This window comes from Chiloscyllium plagiosum, chromosome 9 (assembly GCF_004010195.1).
Source record: "Chiloscyllium plagiosum isolate BGI_BamShark_2017 chromosome 9, ASM401019v2, whole genome shotgun sequence".
In the NCBI taxonomy this organism is placed as follows: Eukaryota; Metazoa; Chordata; class Chondrichthyes; order Orectolobiformes; family Hemiscylliidae; genus Chiloscyllium; species Chiloscyllium plagiosum.
Window position 1 is genome coordinate 39,355,840 of NC_057718.1, and position 18,448 is coordinate 39,374,287.

The 18,448-nt window shown below is 38.4% G+C and overlaps 1 protein-coding gene and 1 non-coding gene across 3 annotated transcripts in view; one reads left to right on the top strand and one right to left on the bottom strand.

Moving 5' to 3' along the window:
- kcnh1a (potassium voltage-gated channel, subfamily H (eag-related), member 1a) overlaps positions 1-18,448 on the bottom strand; it is a 283,339-nt gene that overhangs the window by 203,697 nt on the left and 61,194 nt on the right. Inside the window, exons 7-8 of one of the 2 annotated variants that reach the window (XM_043695751.1) lie at positions 16,295-16,321; positions 12,937-13,366 (exon numbers count right to left, since the gene is read on the bottom strand). In XM_043695751.1, the coding sequence (XP_043551686.1) occupies positions 12,937-13,366; positions 16,295-16,321 (457 nt within the window). The remainder of the gene's footprint in view (positions 1-12,936; positions 13,367-16,294; positions 16,322-18,448) is intronic. The other variant, XM_043695750.1, reaches the window with a different exon arrangement.
- Positions 14,944-15,017, top strand: trnan-guu. Its single transcript has one exon. It is a non-coding gene; the product is annotated as a tRNA-Asn (tRNA).

Genomic DNA, 18,448 nt, shown 5'->3' on the forward strand with positions numbered 1-18,448 from the left:
ACTGCTTACAAATTGGCCACACAAATAAACCCCCCACCCCACCCAAGTACATGTGAGGATCCCGAATATATCAACCCTAGCGATGGAGGGAACCTCCATCCAATATTTTATATACTGCTTGGACAAAATCGGAAGCAAGTCTATTCATTGTGTATAGGGAAGACTGCATCCTTGTGACAGATTACTTCTTGAAATGTTTCATTCCTCAACAACGTCACATAGCATGCATGACTGACCCTGTCTTGATTAGTTAGGCAGTCTTAATTGAAAAAAAAAAGACAGTCCTAATTGAATACAACACACTGATAAACCACTTTAAGATATGTGGCATTAAATAAGAAATGACCCATATCACTTCATCATTCTACAGTCCATGTTCAAATTGTCAAACAGAATGTGTAGGACGCACTATTAAGTCAATAATCATTAAGTGACAACCAACAAAGCAAAGCTTTTCATGTAACACCAATGAAGTGGAATTACCATCCTCCAGTATGTTCAAAGGGCAATGCAAATGATCTTACCCGGCAACAAATTATTTAGCCATCCTGAGGCACAGGGCATTCTTCTTCAAAGTCAGATAAGAATGAAAGAGGTACACAACAAGTGAGCAAGCAGAGAACAATCACAGCTATGCACTGGGCAGAGTGCAAGTTAGAAATCCAAATACTTGGATAGCAGCAAAGCAACCAACCTAGATCATACAAAGCTTTTCCTGATCATCCTACTACACTGCAAAGGAACAGAAGCCAATTCAGACCGACGTGCAACATAACCCAAACATAGGTGAAGAGAGTGAGAAAGAACAGTCCAATGCTGATGATTATGTGATGATGTTGAGTGACAGTAATCAGTGACAAGACAAACAAGCTGTCAAACAGGTGCAACAGACAACAACATATTCCTTTCAAGATGAATAAACATTCATCGGATCAGGATGAGCTCTCAAACCACAGAAGCGTTACCTTGAAGTTTAAAATGTTAGTCATGCAAATGCGTTTAACCTGTTTGTATGACTATCAAATTGACAATATTTGCCAATACACAGCCATGTATGTTACTTTAGTGTAAGATTTTAACTTTTGAGGAAAGGAAAATGTGTTCTGTCTCACAGTCAGTATGTCAATATGCCTCAAAGTGACCTGCTCATCAACGTATCATAGCATGTGACAAAAGATCTAAAGATCTCATGCTTCATCTTACCAATAATTACTTGAAGCATGATACTCCACTGGACACATGCTCCTTTGGTGTAATTTTATAGCCCAGACTGAGTAATGTCTGTACATAATAGTTGAAATAAATTTCTGTTAGATTCTTTAACAGCACAATATCCATGCCTGGCTTATTGTGATGTGGGAGACTACATAAACTGGAGCATCAGTTAAGCAAACTGTTCACATCAGAATTAAAATTAATTGTTTATGGTTTGCTTACTATTAGAGAAATCAAATATATTTCCAGCTTCAGCTGCCATTATACAAGTTATGATCTATAATGCTATATCACTTTTCTTCACAGCAGTGTATTAGAAACCTAATAGAGAACATATTAGTTTAGGTTAGTTTCTTTTTGGAATAACTGATTTCCAGCAATAGATGGAAGCAGCAAGATCCAGTTAAATTGCATTATGCACATAATGGAAAGGCATTTTTTTGGAGATTATTGGAAGTTGTAGGCAACTAAGAGCCTAATTTAAATTTAAAGGGCTACAGCAATAATCTAGGCATGAGAATAAAGACAAGTACAGTTTAAATTACGAACATTGAACTTGACTTTTCTTTGATCTGTAAACTTTGGTTTGATAATGATTAGAGTTAGGGTTAGGGTTCAGTTGAGACAGTAAAACAAGTTTGGATTTTCAGGCTATGCAATGAACATTATTGCACAAAAGGTTTCACTGCAATACATTTTGACAGTTAACTGTAAAAGTGGCAAGATACAAATGTTCATAGAGGACATTCCTTTGCAGTAAGTTTTTGGACGTTTGAATTAACAATGGAGATAAAACACATTTTAAAATAAATGCTTCAAGTTAAGCTTAACATTTTATTTGATTGTACCTCTAATGACAGTTTGTGCATCGTAATTAAGTGATAGAGTTGCCAATTAACTACTCTGCAAAATTTTAATGTATTCCAGGCAACAGCCTTCGGTAGGATTTCCAGTGTATTTTTGAGTCACTTCTGCTATATAAAAGGTTCTGATTGAACTGGCTATTAAAAGGAAATATCTTTGAACCATGAACCTGGTTAAATGACATACAGTAGAGCCTTCTGTACATGAATGAGGTGGGTTATTTCTTCATCTAAAAAAAGACCATCCTGAGGGAATTTGGAAAAGAACTAGCAGTACACTAAATAAGAAAACTTGACTGAACTCATCTCTGGAAACTTGGTGCTATTTGGATGTTTCAAGACTCAGTATTTACTACAGATAGCATCCTCAATTATTCAAGGGTCTCCAAACCATGGTTTATGCCATGATTTTTAAAACGAAGCAGACAGTAGAGACAAGTTCCAGGTCTACCTCACCAGGCAATGGGGATCAAAACTGATGCGATTGGTGTTACCATGAACCACACACTAGCTATTTAGACAACTAATTAACCAGCCCCCTTCCCACGGATAATGGAATTCTTATCAGAAAAATCATTTGTGGCACAAATGTCTAACATTCATATTTATTACTTCTGTTTAGTAATTGCCTTTTAACATTACTATTATTTACTCAGATACATACAAGCAACAACAACTTGCATATATAATGCCTTTAACACAATAAAACGCCCAAGGCATTTAACAGGATTATTATAAAGCAAGATTTAAGACTTAATCAAAAAATACAATATTACAGCTAGTGAGCAAAAGCCTGGTAAGAGACGGGTTTTAAGGAATTTCCTAAAAGAGCAAAGAAAGGTAGAAAATCAAAGAGGTTTGGTTTGGGTTGGGATGGGAAGACCATCAACACGCATCCTGAGATAAGTGACCACTCAGCAGTCTTGAATGAGCATTACATAAAGCATCACTGTGCCAAAACAGACCAAGGTAAGTGCTGCAGTGGGAAGCTCTCAATGTTGATGCCTTCAAGCCAAGCTGCACAGATGGTAAAACAGCTTTTCAACAACTCTCCTCAGAGCAACTCAGTGTGCAAGAACTGGACAGGGCTCACCAAATGTGTAAATCTTATAAATCTGCACATTTCTTACAAAATTTCTACTGGAAAAAGGAGTACTCCATGGTTTACAGTCTATTTCAAAAAGAAAGTCCGAAGAAGGACAAATAACACTCAGTGTAAACAGCCTTGGTGAAACAATGATCTTTCCAAGAAACAAGAAGTTTAGATTAAGTTTGAACAGTGTCAAACTGCAATCAACAGGGAGGTTTAATGTGCCAACTGTAAATATGAAATTGAACTGGCCAGGACAGAAAATTCCAGGAAGTTCTACAGGAGCATTATACCAAAAGGGATAATACTGAAATACACAGGTTCTTACTGCATGACCGGGAAAGGGCTGAAGCTCTTGAGCTGACAGTTTCAGAGCATTTTCAAGGAAGAAATCAATGTGCCTTTGTGGGAGTCTAGTATGAGAGCAAGCTTACAAGAATATGCTTGATGTTACAATTACATTTAAAAAATTGAGAAACTCCTTCATAACAACAATCTCTCCAAAGCTTGTGGTCCTGATAACTTTGCAAACCAAACACATACAACTGCAGCACGTGAGTTTGTATCATAGGCACAGCATATTTTTCAACAATCCATGAAAGCAGGACTGTCACCCTGCCGCAAGATAATATCTCTCCAACTTTCAGGACAGAACTGCTCCAACAAACAACTGTCCTATTTCACTTGCTAGTGTTTCCTGTAACTAGAACACATTAATTATAGTCAGCTGATGAGATGTTTTGAAGGACAGAATATCCTTATTGTTGAGTTAGCATGCCTTTCATAAATCAACAGAATCACAACACATCTTTATGATCTGACTTATAACCTTGACAAGTGCACCTTTGTAGGTGTAGATATTTTAGATTTTTCCAATGCTATTGATCACGTACCACACATGAAACTACTAGATAATCTAAATCATTATGGAGCCTGAGGAGATAGTAGACCATGAGTAAGAATATTGTTTTAACCAAATGGCAACAAAGAGTCGCAGTGAATGGTAAAGTCTTAAAGTTGAAACCAATCTCCAATGGAGTGCGTCAAGTTATTGCTCTGGGCTCACACTTGTTTTTTCTCCTTATAAATGACATCCAGATGGAATAGCAAGTTAGGTCAATCTCTTTGCAGATGACTCCCAGTCTGTATAGCCAAGACTGAAGCTGCCGATGAATTTTGCCTTCAAAATAATCTAAATAACTTGTCAAATGGGCTAATATATGGAGAATAAAAATTCAATGTTGAGAAATGCAATATCACACAAATAAGCAATACTTAACATCAATCAGCACTCAAATACACAATGCATTATTTCCCACGTGAAGTTACAAAATAATGACATTACTTAGGAATCCACACCCAATTTAATTTAAAACGAAATGTACAAAAACAGCAACAGTAGCCTCCAATGCATCAAAAATGTTTGGATTCATGCAATAGAACATTCACCACTGTTCAGCTACAGCGAAGTAAATGATAACCCAGACATCATTTAGACCACATCTAGAGGATTGGGACTTAGATATTTGGGAATTATATTCTGCTTTAAGAATTATGTCTTTGAGAAGGTTAAATGCTTGGAGCTCTTTTTGTTAGAAACAATTATTCATGAGCGAATAGTGTCTCTTATTTGGTCATGACATTAGGTTGGCACAGCCTCCAGAACTAAAGAAAGGCCCACAGATTGACATATCACTATAACATTTTGAATGGACAATTAAATATCTGTAAACAGTACATCAGACCAAAACGTGGCTGAGCCTGAAGAGCTCATAACTGACAGCTCCATCTGTAAACAAACCAATGTGTTTCCTTTGCCAACTCCTTATCTCTCTAGAACAATTAACAACTGGAACAATCTTCCACAAACATCAATCTTCACCCTCTGAGCATTCTAAAATTTGTTGAACTTTATTAATTAATGTGACCATTGTTGACGTAAATATTGTTTAAAAAGGTATTTGTGTAAATGATTAAGATTACATCAGGTAACCCTTTAAAACTTAAGTTATGTTTAATAACAATTAAATATTTTCATATTTATTTAATCTCTACAGTCCAGATTGATCTAATGGTACAGGAATAGTATATCAGGCTTTCATTCAGAAGACATGGGTTTGATCCTGGCCAACCAATCCTATCTGGGTTTTAACAGAATTGAAATCTGTGTCACAAGTAGTTGCACGAAGGTGTGTTTCGGGCGTAATGTCTAGCAGCTGCGTAATTGAATATTTGCACTCATGGGCATTGAAGACAAAACTAGAAATGCCATGGAGAAGCTTATGCTGCTAGCAGCAGATAGATGTAAAGTACAATTCTCCTATTAACTGCTTGCAAAGAGTATACCAGTGGATGACTGTGAAGTGGGTGAAGTTTAGTGCCCTCAGAAAGGGTAACAGTTGCATTTGGAACTCCCCAGGTTGAATGGATACAATAGGCAGTAACCCATCCAACATGTTGGTTCCAAAGAGTAAATCTGGCCAAGCATGTACATTAAAAAAAGACGCCTTTTTGATTGTTCTGTTCTTCCATCAGGCAGAAAATACAAAGCAAACACATGTATCAATAAGTTCAAGAACAGTTTCTTCCCTGCTTTTAGACTACTGAACAGACCTCACTAACTTCAAATCTAATGTTGACCTTGCTTTTGTTCCCTTGTGCAGATACAACTTTGTATGCCTCACTCTGTCTAAATGATCTGTTATGTCCTTGATCTGCCTGTATTGCTTGCAAAACAAAATTTTTCACTGCATTTAGGTACATGTGACAACAATAAATCAAATCAAATCAAATCAGAGCACAGATGTACTCCTATTGTGAAGACAACTTTCAAAATTGTGAGAGCCTACATGATGGTAGTAGTACTACATTTTACAATGTGGTATTATAATATCATAATTATTTTATTCACCTTTTCTAAATATTAACCACAATACATTAATCAGAAGACCAACACTTGTTATTTAACCATTTATTATTTTACATCTCTACTGAGGATAGACCAGATCTAAAAGTTGAAGTTCTAAATTGGAGGAAGGCTAATTTTGACGGTATTAGGCAAGAACCTTCAAAAGCTGATTGGCGGCAGATGTTCGCAGATAGAGGGACGGCTGGAAAATGGGAAGCCTTCAGAAATGAGGTACCGAGAATCCAGAGAAAATATATTCCTGTTAGGGTGGAAGGAAAGGCTGGTAAGTGTAGGGAATGCTGGATGACTAAAGAAATTGAGGGTTTGATTAAGAAAAAGAAAGAAGCATATGTCAGGCGTAGACAAGATAGATCAAATGAATCCTTAGAAGAGTATAAAGGCAGTAGGAGAATACTTAAGAGGGAAATCAGGAGGGCAAAAAGGGGACATAAAGTGGTTTTGGCAAATAGGGTTAAGGAGAATCCAAAGGGCTTTTACACATATATTACGGACAAAAGGGCAACTAGGGAGAGAATAGGGGCCCTCAAAGATCAGCAAGGTGGCCTTTGTGTGGAGCCACAGGAGATGGAGGAGATACTAAATGAGTATTTGCATCTGTGTTTACTATGGAGAAGGACATAGAAAACATAGAATGTGGGGAAATAGATGGTGACATCTTGAAAAATGCCCATTTAACAGAGGAGGAAGTGCTGGATGTCTTGAAACACATAAAGGTGGATAAATCCCCAGGATCTGATCAGGTGTACCAGAGAACTCTGTAGGAAGCTAGAGAAGTGATTGCTGGACCCCTTGCTGAGATATTTGTATTATCAATAGTCACAGGTGAGGTGCCAGAAGACTGGAGGTTGGCTAATGTTTAAGAAAGGTGCCAATGTTTAAGAAAGGTGGTAAGGACAAGCCAGGGAACTACAGGCCTGTGAGTCTGAGGTCGATAGTGGGCAAGTTGTTGGAGGGAATCCTGAGGGACTGGATTGGAAAGGCAAGAACTGATTAGGATAGTCAACAAGGCTTTGTGCGTGGGAAATCATATCTCACAAACTTGATTGAGTTTTTTGAAAAAGTAACGAAGAGGATTGATGAGGGCAGAGCGATTGACGTGATCTATATGGACTTCAGTCAGGCGTTCGACAAGATTCCCCATGGGAGACTGGTTAGCAAGGTTAGATATCATGGAATACAGGGAGAACTAGCCATTTGGATGTAGAACTGGCTCAAAGGTAGAAGACACAGGCTGGCTTTGGAGAGTTGTTTTTCAGACTGGAGGCCTGTGACCAGTGGAGTGCCACAAGGATCGGTGCTGGGTCCTCTACTTTTTGTCATTTATATAAATGATTTGGATATGAACACTGGAGGTATGTTAGTAAGTTTGCAGATGACACGAAAATTGGAGGTGTAGTGGACAGCGAAGAAGGTTACCTTAAAGTTCAATGGGATGTTGATCAGATAGGCCAATGGGCTGAGGAGTGGCAGATGGAGTTTAATTTAGATAAATGTGAGGTGCTGAATTTTGGGAAAGTAAATCTTAGCAGGACTTATACACTTAATGGTAAGGTCCGAGGGAGTGTTGCTGAACAAAGAGACCTTGGAGTGCAGGTTTATAGCTCCTTGAAAGTAGAGTCACAGGTAAATAGTGAAGAAGGCGTTTGGTATGCTTTCCTTTATTGGTCTGAGTATTGAGAACAGAAGTTGGGAGGTCACGTTGCAGCTCTGCAGGATGTTGATTAAACCACTTTTGGAATATTGCATGCAATTCTGGTCTCATTCCTATCTGAAAGATGTTGTGAAACTTGAAAGGATTCAGAAAAGATTTACAAGGGTTGGAGGATTTGAGCTATAAGGAGAGGTTGAATAGGCTGGGGCTGTTTTCCCTGGAGCATCAAAGGCTGGGGGGTCACCTTACAGAAGTTTATAAAACCATGAAGGGCATGGATAGGATAAATAGACAAATTCATTTCCCTGGGGTGGGTGAGTCCAGAACTAGAGGGCATCGGTTTAGGGTGAGAGGGGAAAGATATAAAAGGGACCTAAGGGGCAACTTTTTCATGCAGAGGGTGGTGCATGTATGGAATAAGCTGCCAGAGGAAGTAGTAGAGGCTAATAAAATTGCATTATTTAAAAGGCATCTGGATGGGTATACAAATAGGAAGGGTTTGGAGGGATATGGGCCAGGTGTTGGCAAGTGGGACTAGATTGGGTTGGGATATCTGGTCGGCATGGACCAAAGGGTCTGTTTCCATGCTGTACATCTCTATAACTCTCTGACTCTATGATTATTGAGCATCTTCTACGACAATTCCCTTGCGGAAGACTCCGGATGGAATTTTTTTAATGTATGGAGTAACCAGAACTAAGTGCTGAGGAATTAGCCTGGAAACAGTCTTCCAGTCACAAAAACATGCATCAACCACACTTTGCTCCTAGATACTGAGCAAATCTTGGATCCAACTTGCCACTTATTCCCCTGGATCCTGTGAATTTTTAAATTTCTGATCAGCCTGTGATGTAGGGCACATAGAAATATCTGCAGATGACAAATATATCTTCCCTACCTCTTGTCAAAGATCTAGCAACAATGACTGCTCCCTCAAAAGACCAGGTTGTTATCAGCACACAGCAGAACAGCACACTTCGGAGACATGCTCCAGTAACTAGAGATACGGACTATTTTCTAAATGGGGAGAAAATTCAGAAGTCTGAAGTGCAAACAGACTTTGGAGTTCCAGTTCAGGATTCTCTCAAGGTAAACTGGCAGGTTGAGTCAGTACTTAGGATGGTAAAATGCAGTGATGGCATTTATTTTGAGAAGATTTGAATGTAAAAACAGGGATATACTTCTGAGGCTCTATAAGGCTCTGGTCAGGCCACATTTGGAGTATTGTGTGCAGTTTTGGGCCCCATATCTCAGGAATGATGAACTGGCCCTGGAAATGTTTTCAGAGTAGGTTCACAAGAATGGTCCCAGGAATGAAAAGCTTAACATATGAGGAAAGTTTGAGGACTCGAGGTCTATACTCTGTGGAGTTTAGAAGGATGAGAGGGGATCTCCCTGCAAATGGGCTGAATAGCTGAACTACTTTTTGAACACAGGTGAGTTTCTCATGGTGGTAGCGTGGGTCATAAATGCCAATTGTCCGTGTGTTTTAACGTGATGTAGATCATAAGATATTGGAGTAGAAATTAGGCCATTCAGCCCATCAGGTCTGCTCCACCATTCAATCAAGGCTGACAAGTTTCTCATCCCCACTCTCTCACTTTCTTCCCATAACCCTTGATCCCCTCGACAAGCAAGAACCTACTTATTTCAGTTTTAAATAGACTCAATTACTGGCCTTTTTGTGACAGTGAATTCCATAGATTCACCACTCTCTGGCTAAAGAAGTTTCCCTTATTTCCATTCTAAAAGGTCTTCCCTTTACTCTAAGGCTGTGCCCTTGGGTTCTAGTCTCTCCTACCAATGGAAACATCTTCCCAACATCAACTCTGTCCAGGCCATTCAGTATTCTGTAATTTTCAATTAGATCCCCTCTCATCCTTCTAAACTCCATCGGGTATAGACCAAGAGTCCTTACAGTCCACTCTGACGCTCCACACAGCATCCCATCCAGACCTATGCCCCATCCTATCCCTGTAACCCCACATTCTCCATGGCTAATCCACCTAGCCTGCAAATTCCTCGACACAATGCGCAATTGAGCATTGTCAATCCACCTAACCTGTGAGTGGAAACTGTAGCACCTGGAGTAAACTCATGGAGATACGGGGAAGAATGTGCAAACTCTACACTGACAATCACCCAAGGGTGGAATCAAACCCAGTTTCCTGGCACTGTGAGGCAGCAGGGTTAACCACTGAGCCATCATGCCTCCCTTTTTGAAGAATTCCAGCCTCAGACAATTGTCTATGTAAAGCCTGAACTCAACGGGCAATTCCCACAGGGTCAGTGCCTCAAGAGGTACCAATGTGTATCTTTCAGGGTATGTCCAGTGTCCAACTATCTAGGGACCAAAGATGTGTGCCCAAATTCTTCATCTTTTATGGATTGTTACCTTATCATTCCAGATCCAACCTCGTATAGCAATTGCAAAGCCAATACTAGTATGTGGATATATATTTTAAAAGCCAGCTCTGATTATTGCCCTGGCATCCTTTTACTTATAAGCATGGCACCTGAATCTTTGTTCATTTTTTACACCCTTCCCATCCTACTTTAGCTATGATTGCATAAGAGAATCCTAGCCTTATTATCTATTTCAATCACATACCTTTTCTGTGCATTTAGCCATCCATTCCTTCCCTTAACTTGCATCATTTCCATGCCTTAGTGAGGTTATGATTTTAATTGCTTAAAACGTTCATGCTTCTTGGTGATGCAGGTTGCAAGTCATTCAACCTGTTATCATCCTCTCCCCGTGTAGCATTTAGTGACCTCTTCCATTCTCCTTTTCTCTTCCAGCCAAGAAATTCTGACTATTCTCTAGTGCTAGGTTATTCCAAATACAACATGCACCAACAAAAGACATTTTTCTCCAAAAGAACACTACTGGTATATCTTCATCTTTATTCAAACTGACCAAAAGAATGGATCAGTAGTAGAGTTAAGTACACATTAGAATCTCTTTGTTATTTCTGTCCAGTTATGGTAGCTGCAGTTTTGAACTATGATCTTATTTCCACTTTCTCAAAACTCATAATAGTAAACGATTTTTCTGTTCAAATAATGCAGGTGAATAACTGAAAATGAAAATCATATGTAGATCATTGCATTGTAATCACTGCATTGATGCCAAATGTATGATGCAGAATTATAAGGACCAGTATCTCAATGTGTATACAGCTGATTACAGCCTGCACTTTTGAAAATGCACTTAGTGTATAGAAATCCTATTGCCTTGACAAGTGTATGAAACGTAAAGAATATGCTACAGTAACTTGACAATCTTTCCGAATCTGTTTTACACACTAGCAATACAAGCCTAAAATATGGCAAGAGCTTCATGATTAAATCAAAAAATAAAAATTCGATTTTTCTGCTTTCGTTTATTCAATAGCAGTAAAAACATTATAGAAATATTTCCCACAATTTAACTAATCAATATGTCTCCCTAATGACGTAGCTGTTTAATGAAAACCTCCTCACATACTCCAGCTCAGAACGACAAAGATAATTAGTTCGTGATCTATCAGTATTTTTACCAGAATGAATTTTTCAGAATCATTTCCTTCATCTTTCAAGTTACTCTACCTTAGGGAGATGAATGCTTGAAGCAACCCTAATGAAAGGCATTTTCTGAAATGGCAAAAAAAAATTCTTGCTGTTTGTCTTCTGGAATTGAATTTTTAGCTCTTACCTGATGGAAAGTTGTCTCCTTGTTGGCAAATCATTTTACACTCTTAATAGCACAGACACCTGCATATGTGAGTAAATTACTGATTTAACTTAAGACAGACTTTCTAACAATCTGTTCCAGTAGAATGAAACAGCCATACAAGATGCAAGAAATTAGGCATTTTACCTAATTTCAGCTTGAACTACATTTGCAGTAGTTTCTTGCTCGCTTTTGATGACTGAAGCATTCTAGTTTTTATTGGAAGTGGGGGATAATAGGTAATAATGACCATCACTTTGGGCCTTTCAGGAAAGAAATGCTTCACAATATATTTCTGATGGCTACAATATAATTCTGAATACCAGAATTAATCTTTTGATGTTTTTTGAGTATTTTCAGAAGATGAGGAATCAAGTGAAAGGGTGAGAGAGAGAGAGAATTCAAAGTTGGATAAAGCAGTGTACATAGACCTATACTCACCTACATATCGTAGGACAACTCCCTTCCCAGATTCTGTTGTTGTAGGAGACTGGGAATTATGTGCAGGAATCAAACCAGTAGATATCAGCTGCAAATCAGTAGAACAATGAACTTTGCTACCTCTAGGTCTTTTCAAACTATCACAGGGAAGGTCAACAACATTAGTGAATTTATAGGACAGAATGCAGAAAACGTATTATTATGTGGGGCAAACACCTTCAGGACTTTGCCTGCAGGAAAATTACAGCAAAGCAAGACTGCACATTTTCAGCAAAATGGGGATCCCTAAAGGGCAAGACATTACTCATTACACCATGTAGCCTTCTGGATCTCCAGTAATGGTTTTTAAGAACCACAAACACTTCCACTGTGTCAAAGAGCAGGTGATCAGCAACCAACACAAGATAGTGTAGGTCAGTATTGGCTTCCCTCACAAATACCATCATTCCTTTATTTCATGTTTTGGATAGAATAGGAAAGTAGAAAGGAATAGAGTGAGCAATTGGAAACCTTTACATACCCATGGTGCAAATTAATGGCAAATAATAACTTAAAGCTAGATACAACTTCCAGGAGAGCAATATATCAATTTTATCATCTGAGATCTCCACCTAAGTGCCTTGTGAGTGTGTCCATGCTTGAACATGCAGAATAACAGTCAGATGCCTATCTGATACAGATGACCAGATTTGTTTGGGAACCATCCATTAGCAAATTAACCAAACTACATAACTTCAATTCCTCATGTTTCAATCATTTTCTGATGCTATTGATTAATTTGGCTTCTCCTTTGTTTCGACCTGTAAACAAATTCTTATGCAACTTAGTGCCAATTATTTCACATTGTGCCTATAGAAGATTAGAACTTTGATTTTTACACACAGCAAGTTACATTGGTCCAGAAAGCACTGCATCTAAATGTTTCTTACTGCATAGTATTCATATAAACCAACAAACTTGCAACATCTGACTATAAAAGTTAGAAATGGAATGCAGTCAATATATTGAATGTGAAGTCTTTTATATACTTACAGCCAATCATCATCATAGCCACAGCAAAAATCTTCTCGCCATCGGTTGTTGGAGCAATATTACCAAAGCCAATACTGGTGAGGCTGGTCATTGTAAAGTAGAGTGAGGCAATGTACACTGAGTCTTTACTTGGTCCACCTTCCCATTTTTCCGTCCCACTTGTATTAAAGTGATACGGCATTCCTATGGTTTCTCCTAATTGGTAGAGCCAGCTATCTGTTCTGATCCTGTTTAATTCTTCATCGATCACTTCATAATCCCCAATGCTGTACCAGATACAAGCCAGCCAATGTGCTGCAAGCCCAAAAACACACACAAGCAGTACCAATACAGCCGCTCCATATTCAATGTAATGGTCCAACTTCCGAGCTACTCGGCCCAAGCGAAGAAGCCTAACAACTTTGAGGGAGCTGAAGAGACTGCTGATGCCCTGCAAAATGACATAATACATATCAGTTAATATATATGTACTTCAAAAATAAAATTTAAAATTACAAAGCATTTTAATATTTCCAAAGCTATACATCAGAGCTTTTTAGTCCTCTGATATTTAATAGACAATTTTAAAAACAAGAGATTGGAATGGAGAAAAAAGGTCATTAAGGAGATAGGAAGGGAGAGAGAGAAATATTGGGGCTTATTGGAGAGTGGAGTGTAAAGAAATCACCATGGGATAGAGCAAGAGATCTTGGTAGGACAGAGATGCCAGTACAGACATGAGGGTGAGTGAGAGATCAGGCTTAGGTGGACGGTGATTGCAATCAGCAGCAGGGAAAGTTAGATACAGAATTCCTGCACCTCTTGGCCCATAAGAAGCATTATAAAAGTAATTTAACCTTGGTTCCTGATTCCCTTCTCCTGAAGGTTTCCTGACTCCTTAGAAAACCATATGGCAACTGTTCAATTTAAATCTGACTCCCAATTACAGTGTGGAAGCCTGAAATAAATATTGTGAAGTGTTCCACAAACTTCCAAATTTGCCACTGCAAAAACAATGTAAATATTTTGAGCTGCAGTCCAAAATATTTAGTTTTTAATCACTACACCACCTCCCACCCTCTAATGGACATTTTGGTGTGTGTTCATAACAAACCTTATGCCTTTTTGCATGGAAGAAACATTTATCACAGTTATCCATCACCAGCTTAGTATGACAGCAAAAATGTGAAAAATTAGTTGTCTGATTAGATATGCAAATTAGAATCTTGCAACATGCTATTTGAATTTTTATTGGAAAATTCAACTATTAACGGATATAAAACAAAGTACCTGTATCATAAAAAGTGCAAGGATAAGAGGCAATATCTGAATATTAGTGAGTTACGACTGCACTGTCCTTAAGATAGAACAGCAACCAAGAACTAGTCACAGTACTCTATGTGACTTGTGAAAATATCTTCTAGGACTCAAAGTCACCCACAGATTGAGGTGCATATTATTCACATTTTGCATGTATTTCAAGAAATTCAAACAAATTATACACTATTTCATTTTGCAAGTGTGAACTACCATTTCTAATTATCACACCAGGTGACAGTTCAATTATGTAGCATTTATCTGATCACATCAATACAATTAATAAAGGTTACATGGGTGTTTCTTATGCAACACTGTAAAATAAGTCATGCAGTGTTTATGTTGTCATCAGCCACACACTGTGCATACACAGATTTACAAATGGTCAAAAAAACCTTAAAACTGTACAAAATATCATTAAATATGACACACTGGCTATCCTAGAAACAACCTTTGTACATTTTTTATTTTGATTGTAAGTAAATGGTTCAATCTGATTGCAAGTAATCAAAATGAGTATTTTATTAATGTCCTACGCTCAGGGCAAAATTTGTAGATGATATGTAAATTCAGAAGTGCATGTCAGTGAAATGGGCAGGTGAAATTCAATACAGACAATTGAGAAGTGATTAATTTTGATAGGAAGAACATGGAGAGACAATATAAAAGAAAAGGTACAACTCTAAAGATGGTGCAGGAAACCTGTCATCTGTCTCTGTGGCGCAATTGGTCAGCGTGTTTGGCTGTTAACCAAAAGGTTGGTGGTTTGAAACCACCCAGGGACAGGGTGTTTTCTGTTCTCACTCCTAACGATTTCTCGGCTGTGAACGTGTGTGTTTTTTGTGGACATCACGGTTGCTCAGTGGTTAGCACTGCTGCCTCACAGCACCAGGGTCCCAGGTTCAATTCCAGTCTCGGGCAACTGTCTGCGTGGAGTTTGCACTTTCTCCCCGTGGGTTTCCTCTGGGTGCTCCGGTTTCCTCCCACAGTCACAAAGATGTGCAGGTCAGGTGAATTGGCCAGGCTAAATTGCCCATAGTGTTAGGTGCATTAGTCAGAGGGAAATGGGTCTGTGTGGGTTACTCTTCGGAGGGTCGGTGTGAACTGGTTGGGCCGAAGGGCCTATTTCCACACTGTAGGGAATCTAATCTAAACCAGGAACCTGGGTGTACCTCTGCATAACTCATTAAAGGTTGTGGAACAGATTGAGAGAGCAATTAACAAAACATACAACATTCTAGGCTTTATTAATAGATGCAGAGAGTGAAAGAGGAAAGAGGGTATGTTAAACTTGTATAAAAGACTGGGTCAGACTCAACTGGTATATTACATCCAATTCTAGGAGCCACACTTTGGGAAAGATATGATGGCATTAGAGACAGTGAGGAAAGATTTGCAAGAATGATTTCAGTGAAGAAGAACTTCAGTTATATAATTAGATTAGAAAAGTTGGGACTAATTTCATTGGAGGAGGAGGTTGAGAGGAGATTTGACAAAGATATTCAACATCTTGAGTGATCTGGACAGAGTAGATAAGGAAAAATTGTTCCTACCTCATGAAGGATCAAGAAGACAATGGCACAAATTTAATGTAATTGGCAAAAGAACAATGGAAACAAAATGGGAAACCTTTTCATGCAACAAATGGCTAAGGTCTGGAATATATTGCCTGACAGCATAATGGAGGCAGGTTCAATCAAAGCATTCAACAAGCAACTGGATTATTTTCTGAAAGCGTAGAATGTACAGGGTTATAGTAAAACAGTTTTGCAGAGCTTTTGCTGATAATGAGCAGAACAGACACCTCTGTGCTGTAATAGTTCAGTGATTCTCTGTCTCTCTGAGGTTAACTAGAAACACTGTGTTACATAGAATAGCACAGAATCTTTCTCCAACCTTCTCCACTGCACAAGTTAATAGAGCATAAATATAAAGAGTCTACCGTACAAATGTCAATATGAAGCATCACAAGGAGAGCATTTTGAAAAAGTGCAGCTCTTCATTACGTTCAAGCACTTTAGAGAAAACACATTAAACATAACTTATGAAATAGAAAGCCTACTTTGGTTACAGCATGATGATTGCAGTCCTTCAAACCCCAAAACATAGTCAGAAGAGGATCAAGCCACAGAAATAAAGAAGCATGCAAATGGAAAAAGTAGAAAGCAAGAAGAAAACAAAGTGTAAAAACATGTTAAGGCTAGTGCAAATGTTCTGAACTATTGTAAATCAAATACAGTACTTTATTTTACTCATTGTAAATGAATAGACAAACAGGAAACATACAATTAGCTACAACATCTTTTTGTATTCTGCATGTATCCAAGAAACTCTGTCACAACGCAGCATATAAATGCTGTTTAATGCACACAATGAAAATAGCATTTCAAACCTTCCTTTGGCACTATTCTCAATGGAAAAGCATTATATACACAAGAAAATGGGGAAACAGGGTGTGAACAAGGATTTCTTCTTAGTTCAGAAAACCACTTATTGCCATTTTTTGTTCCACAGAAGAATATGCTTAGTGACATGGATAAGGCCATTTGATGAATTAATTGGGATAATATAATTCCCACAGGGAGTTTAAACTAAGCAACCACACCATCAGGATCACTGAGCACAACTGAGCAGAGGGCCAAAATGCTACTTGTGCCTTTGCATTCTATTCCCTAGATTAACAGTACAATATTGAAAAACTTGTTCAGAATTCCTCCTTGACAAGCTATCATCTTGACAGCATTGACAGAGAGGTGTACAAAAGTAAATACTCTTCCAACACTGCATAATTTCAAATTATGCTGCACAATAAAGCGCATTTTAGTGCTATTAAGTTGGGGAAATAATTAATAACTTTATTAGTGGATAACGAATAAAATATCAGACCTTCCTCAGTGCTAGGTAATAACCATCTTAAAAAAGAGAAATTCTAGCCATCTCTCATTGCACCACCATCTCTATGCCCCAAATTATCAATATCCTGGTTCTTTCAAGTTAGTTGCTGAGTTCTATATGATTCATTTCCTCTAAAGTCCTCCACCTTCTATAAAGCTGAAACTGGGAATGAAATCAAATATTCACCACAGACCCGTATGAGCATACTGCAACATAGGAACTTAATGCTATCCAGGTCAAAACAGTGTGTATGAACTCTGGGCTACTGGAGTCAATATTGAACTGTCCACCATCTGATCTTGCTGGATTGATTGCAGTACTGTAGGAGAGTAGCAAAATCTGAAAATGTGTTGCTGGAAGAGCGCAGCAGGTCAAGCAGCATCCAAGGAGCAGGAGAATCGATGTTTTGGGCATGAGCCCATTCCTGAAGAAGGGCTCATGCCCGAAACGTCGATTCACCTGCTCCTTGGATGCTGACTGACCTGCTGCACTTTTCCAGCAACACATTTTCAGCTCTCATCTCCAGCATCTGCAGTCCTCATTTTCTCCAAGAGTAGCAAAATAACTAATTTCCTAAACTTTACTTTCTCATTCCCTGACATCACTTAAATGTGATCATGGAAGGAATAGGTGGGCAACTGAAATACTGCTCAAGTGACAAGAAACTTTAGGAATGCATTTTGGTGGTAGGCACTGTCGAGATTGTAATGAGATCAATCAGGTGAACCACATAGAATAGGAGTTCCCTGATTGGGGCTGTTAACCCTGGCTGACAGATATAAACAGGAGTGTCAGACATCCTATTCATTCTGACTGCTGGCTCTGAGGAAGCTCGATCAGTGTCAAGTTCTATGCACATGTAAATAAAGGGCAACTTGGTGACGGGATACTGGCCTCTGTGAAGTTATTTCAGGCACCCCATCCCATTTTTCCAGCTTCACAGCTCCCATACTGCTTGCTAATAGAAACTTTTCTTGCCAAAATCTGGTTTAAATATCATCACTTGGAAATACTGGAAACTGGCCAGTCAATTACAATATTAGCATTGAGTGAATCTAATTGAAACAAAATGTATTTTAATGGTTCGTCTTGTTCATTTTACATATTTAAACATGTTGAGGAATCACCCAAATTAATTTAGGAAACATAATAAATATTGAAGCAGATTTTCATCTTTAATTGTGGGTCTAGGATCTGCCTGTTTTACAATTCATTGATTTCTATAAAAGGAGGATGCCTCATTCCACCAGATTGGCATATAAACAATTAATATGAAAGTCAACATCACTAATTCATTAATACACTGTAAGGTTCCAGTAAA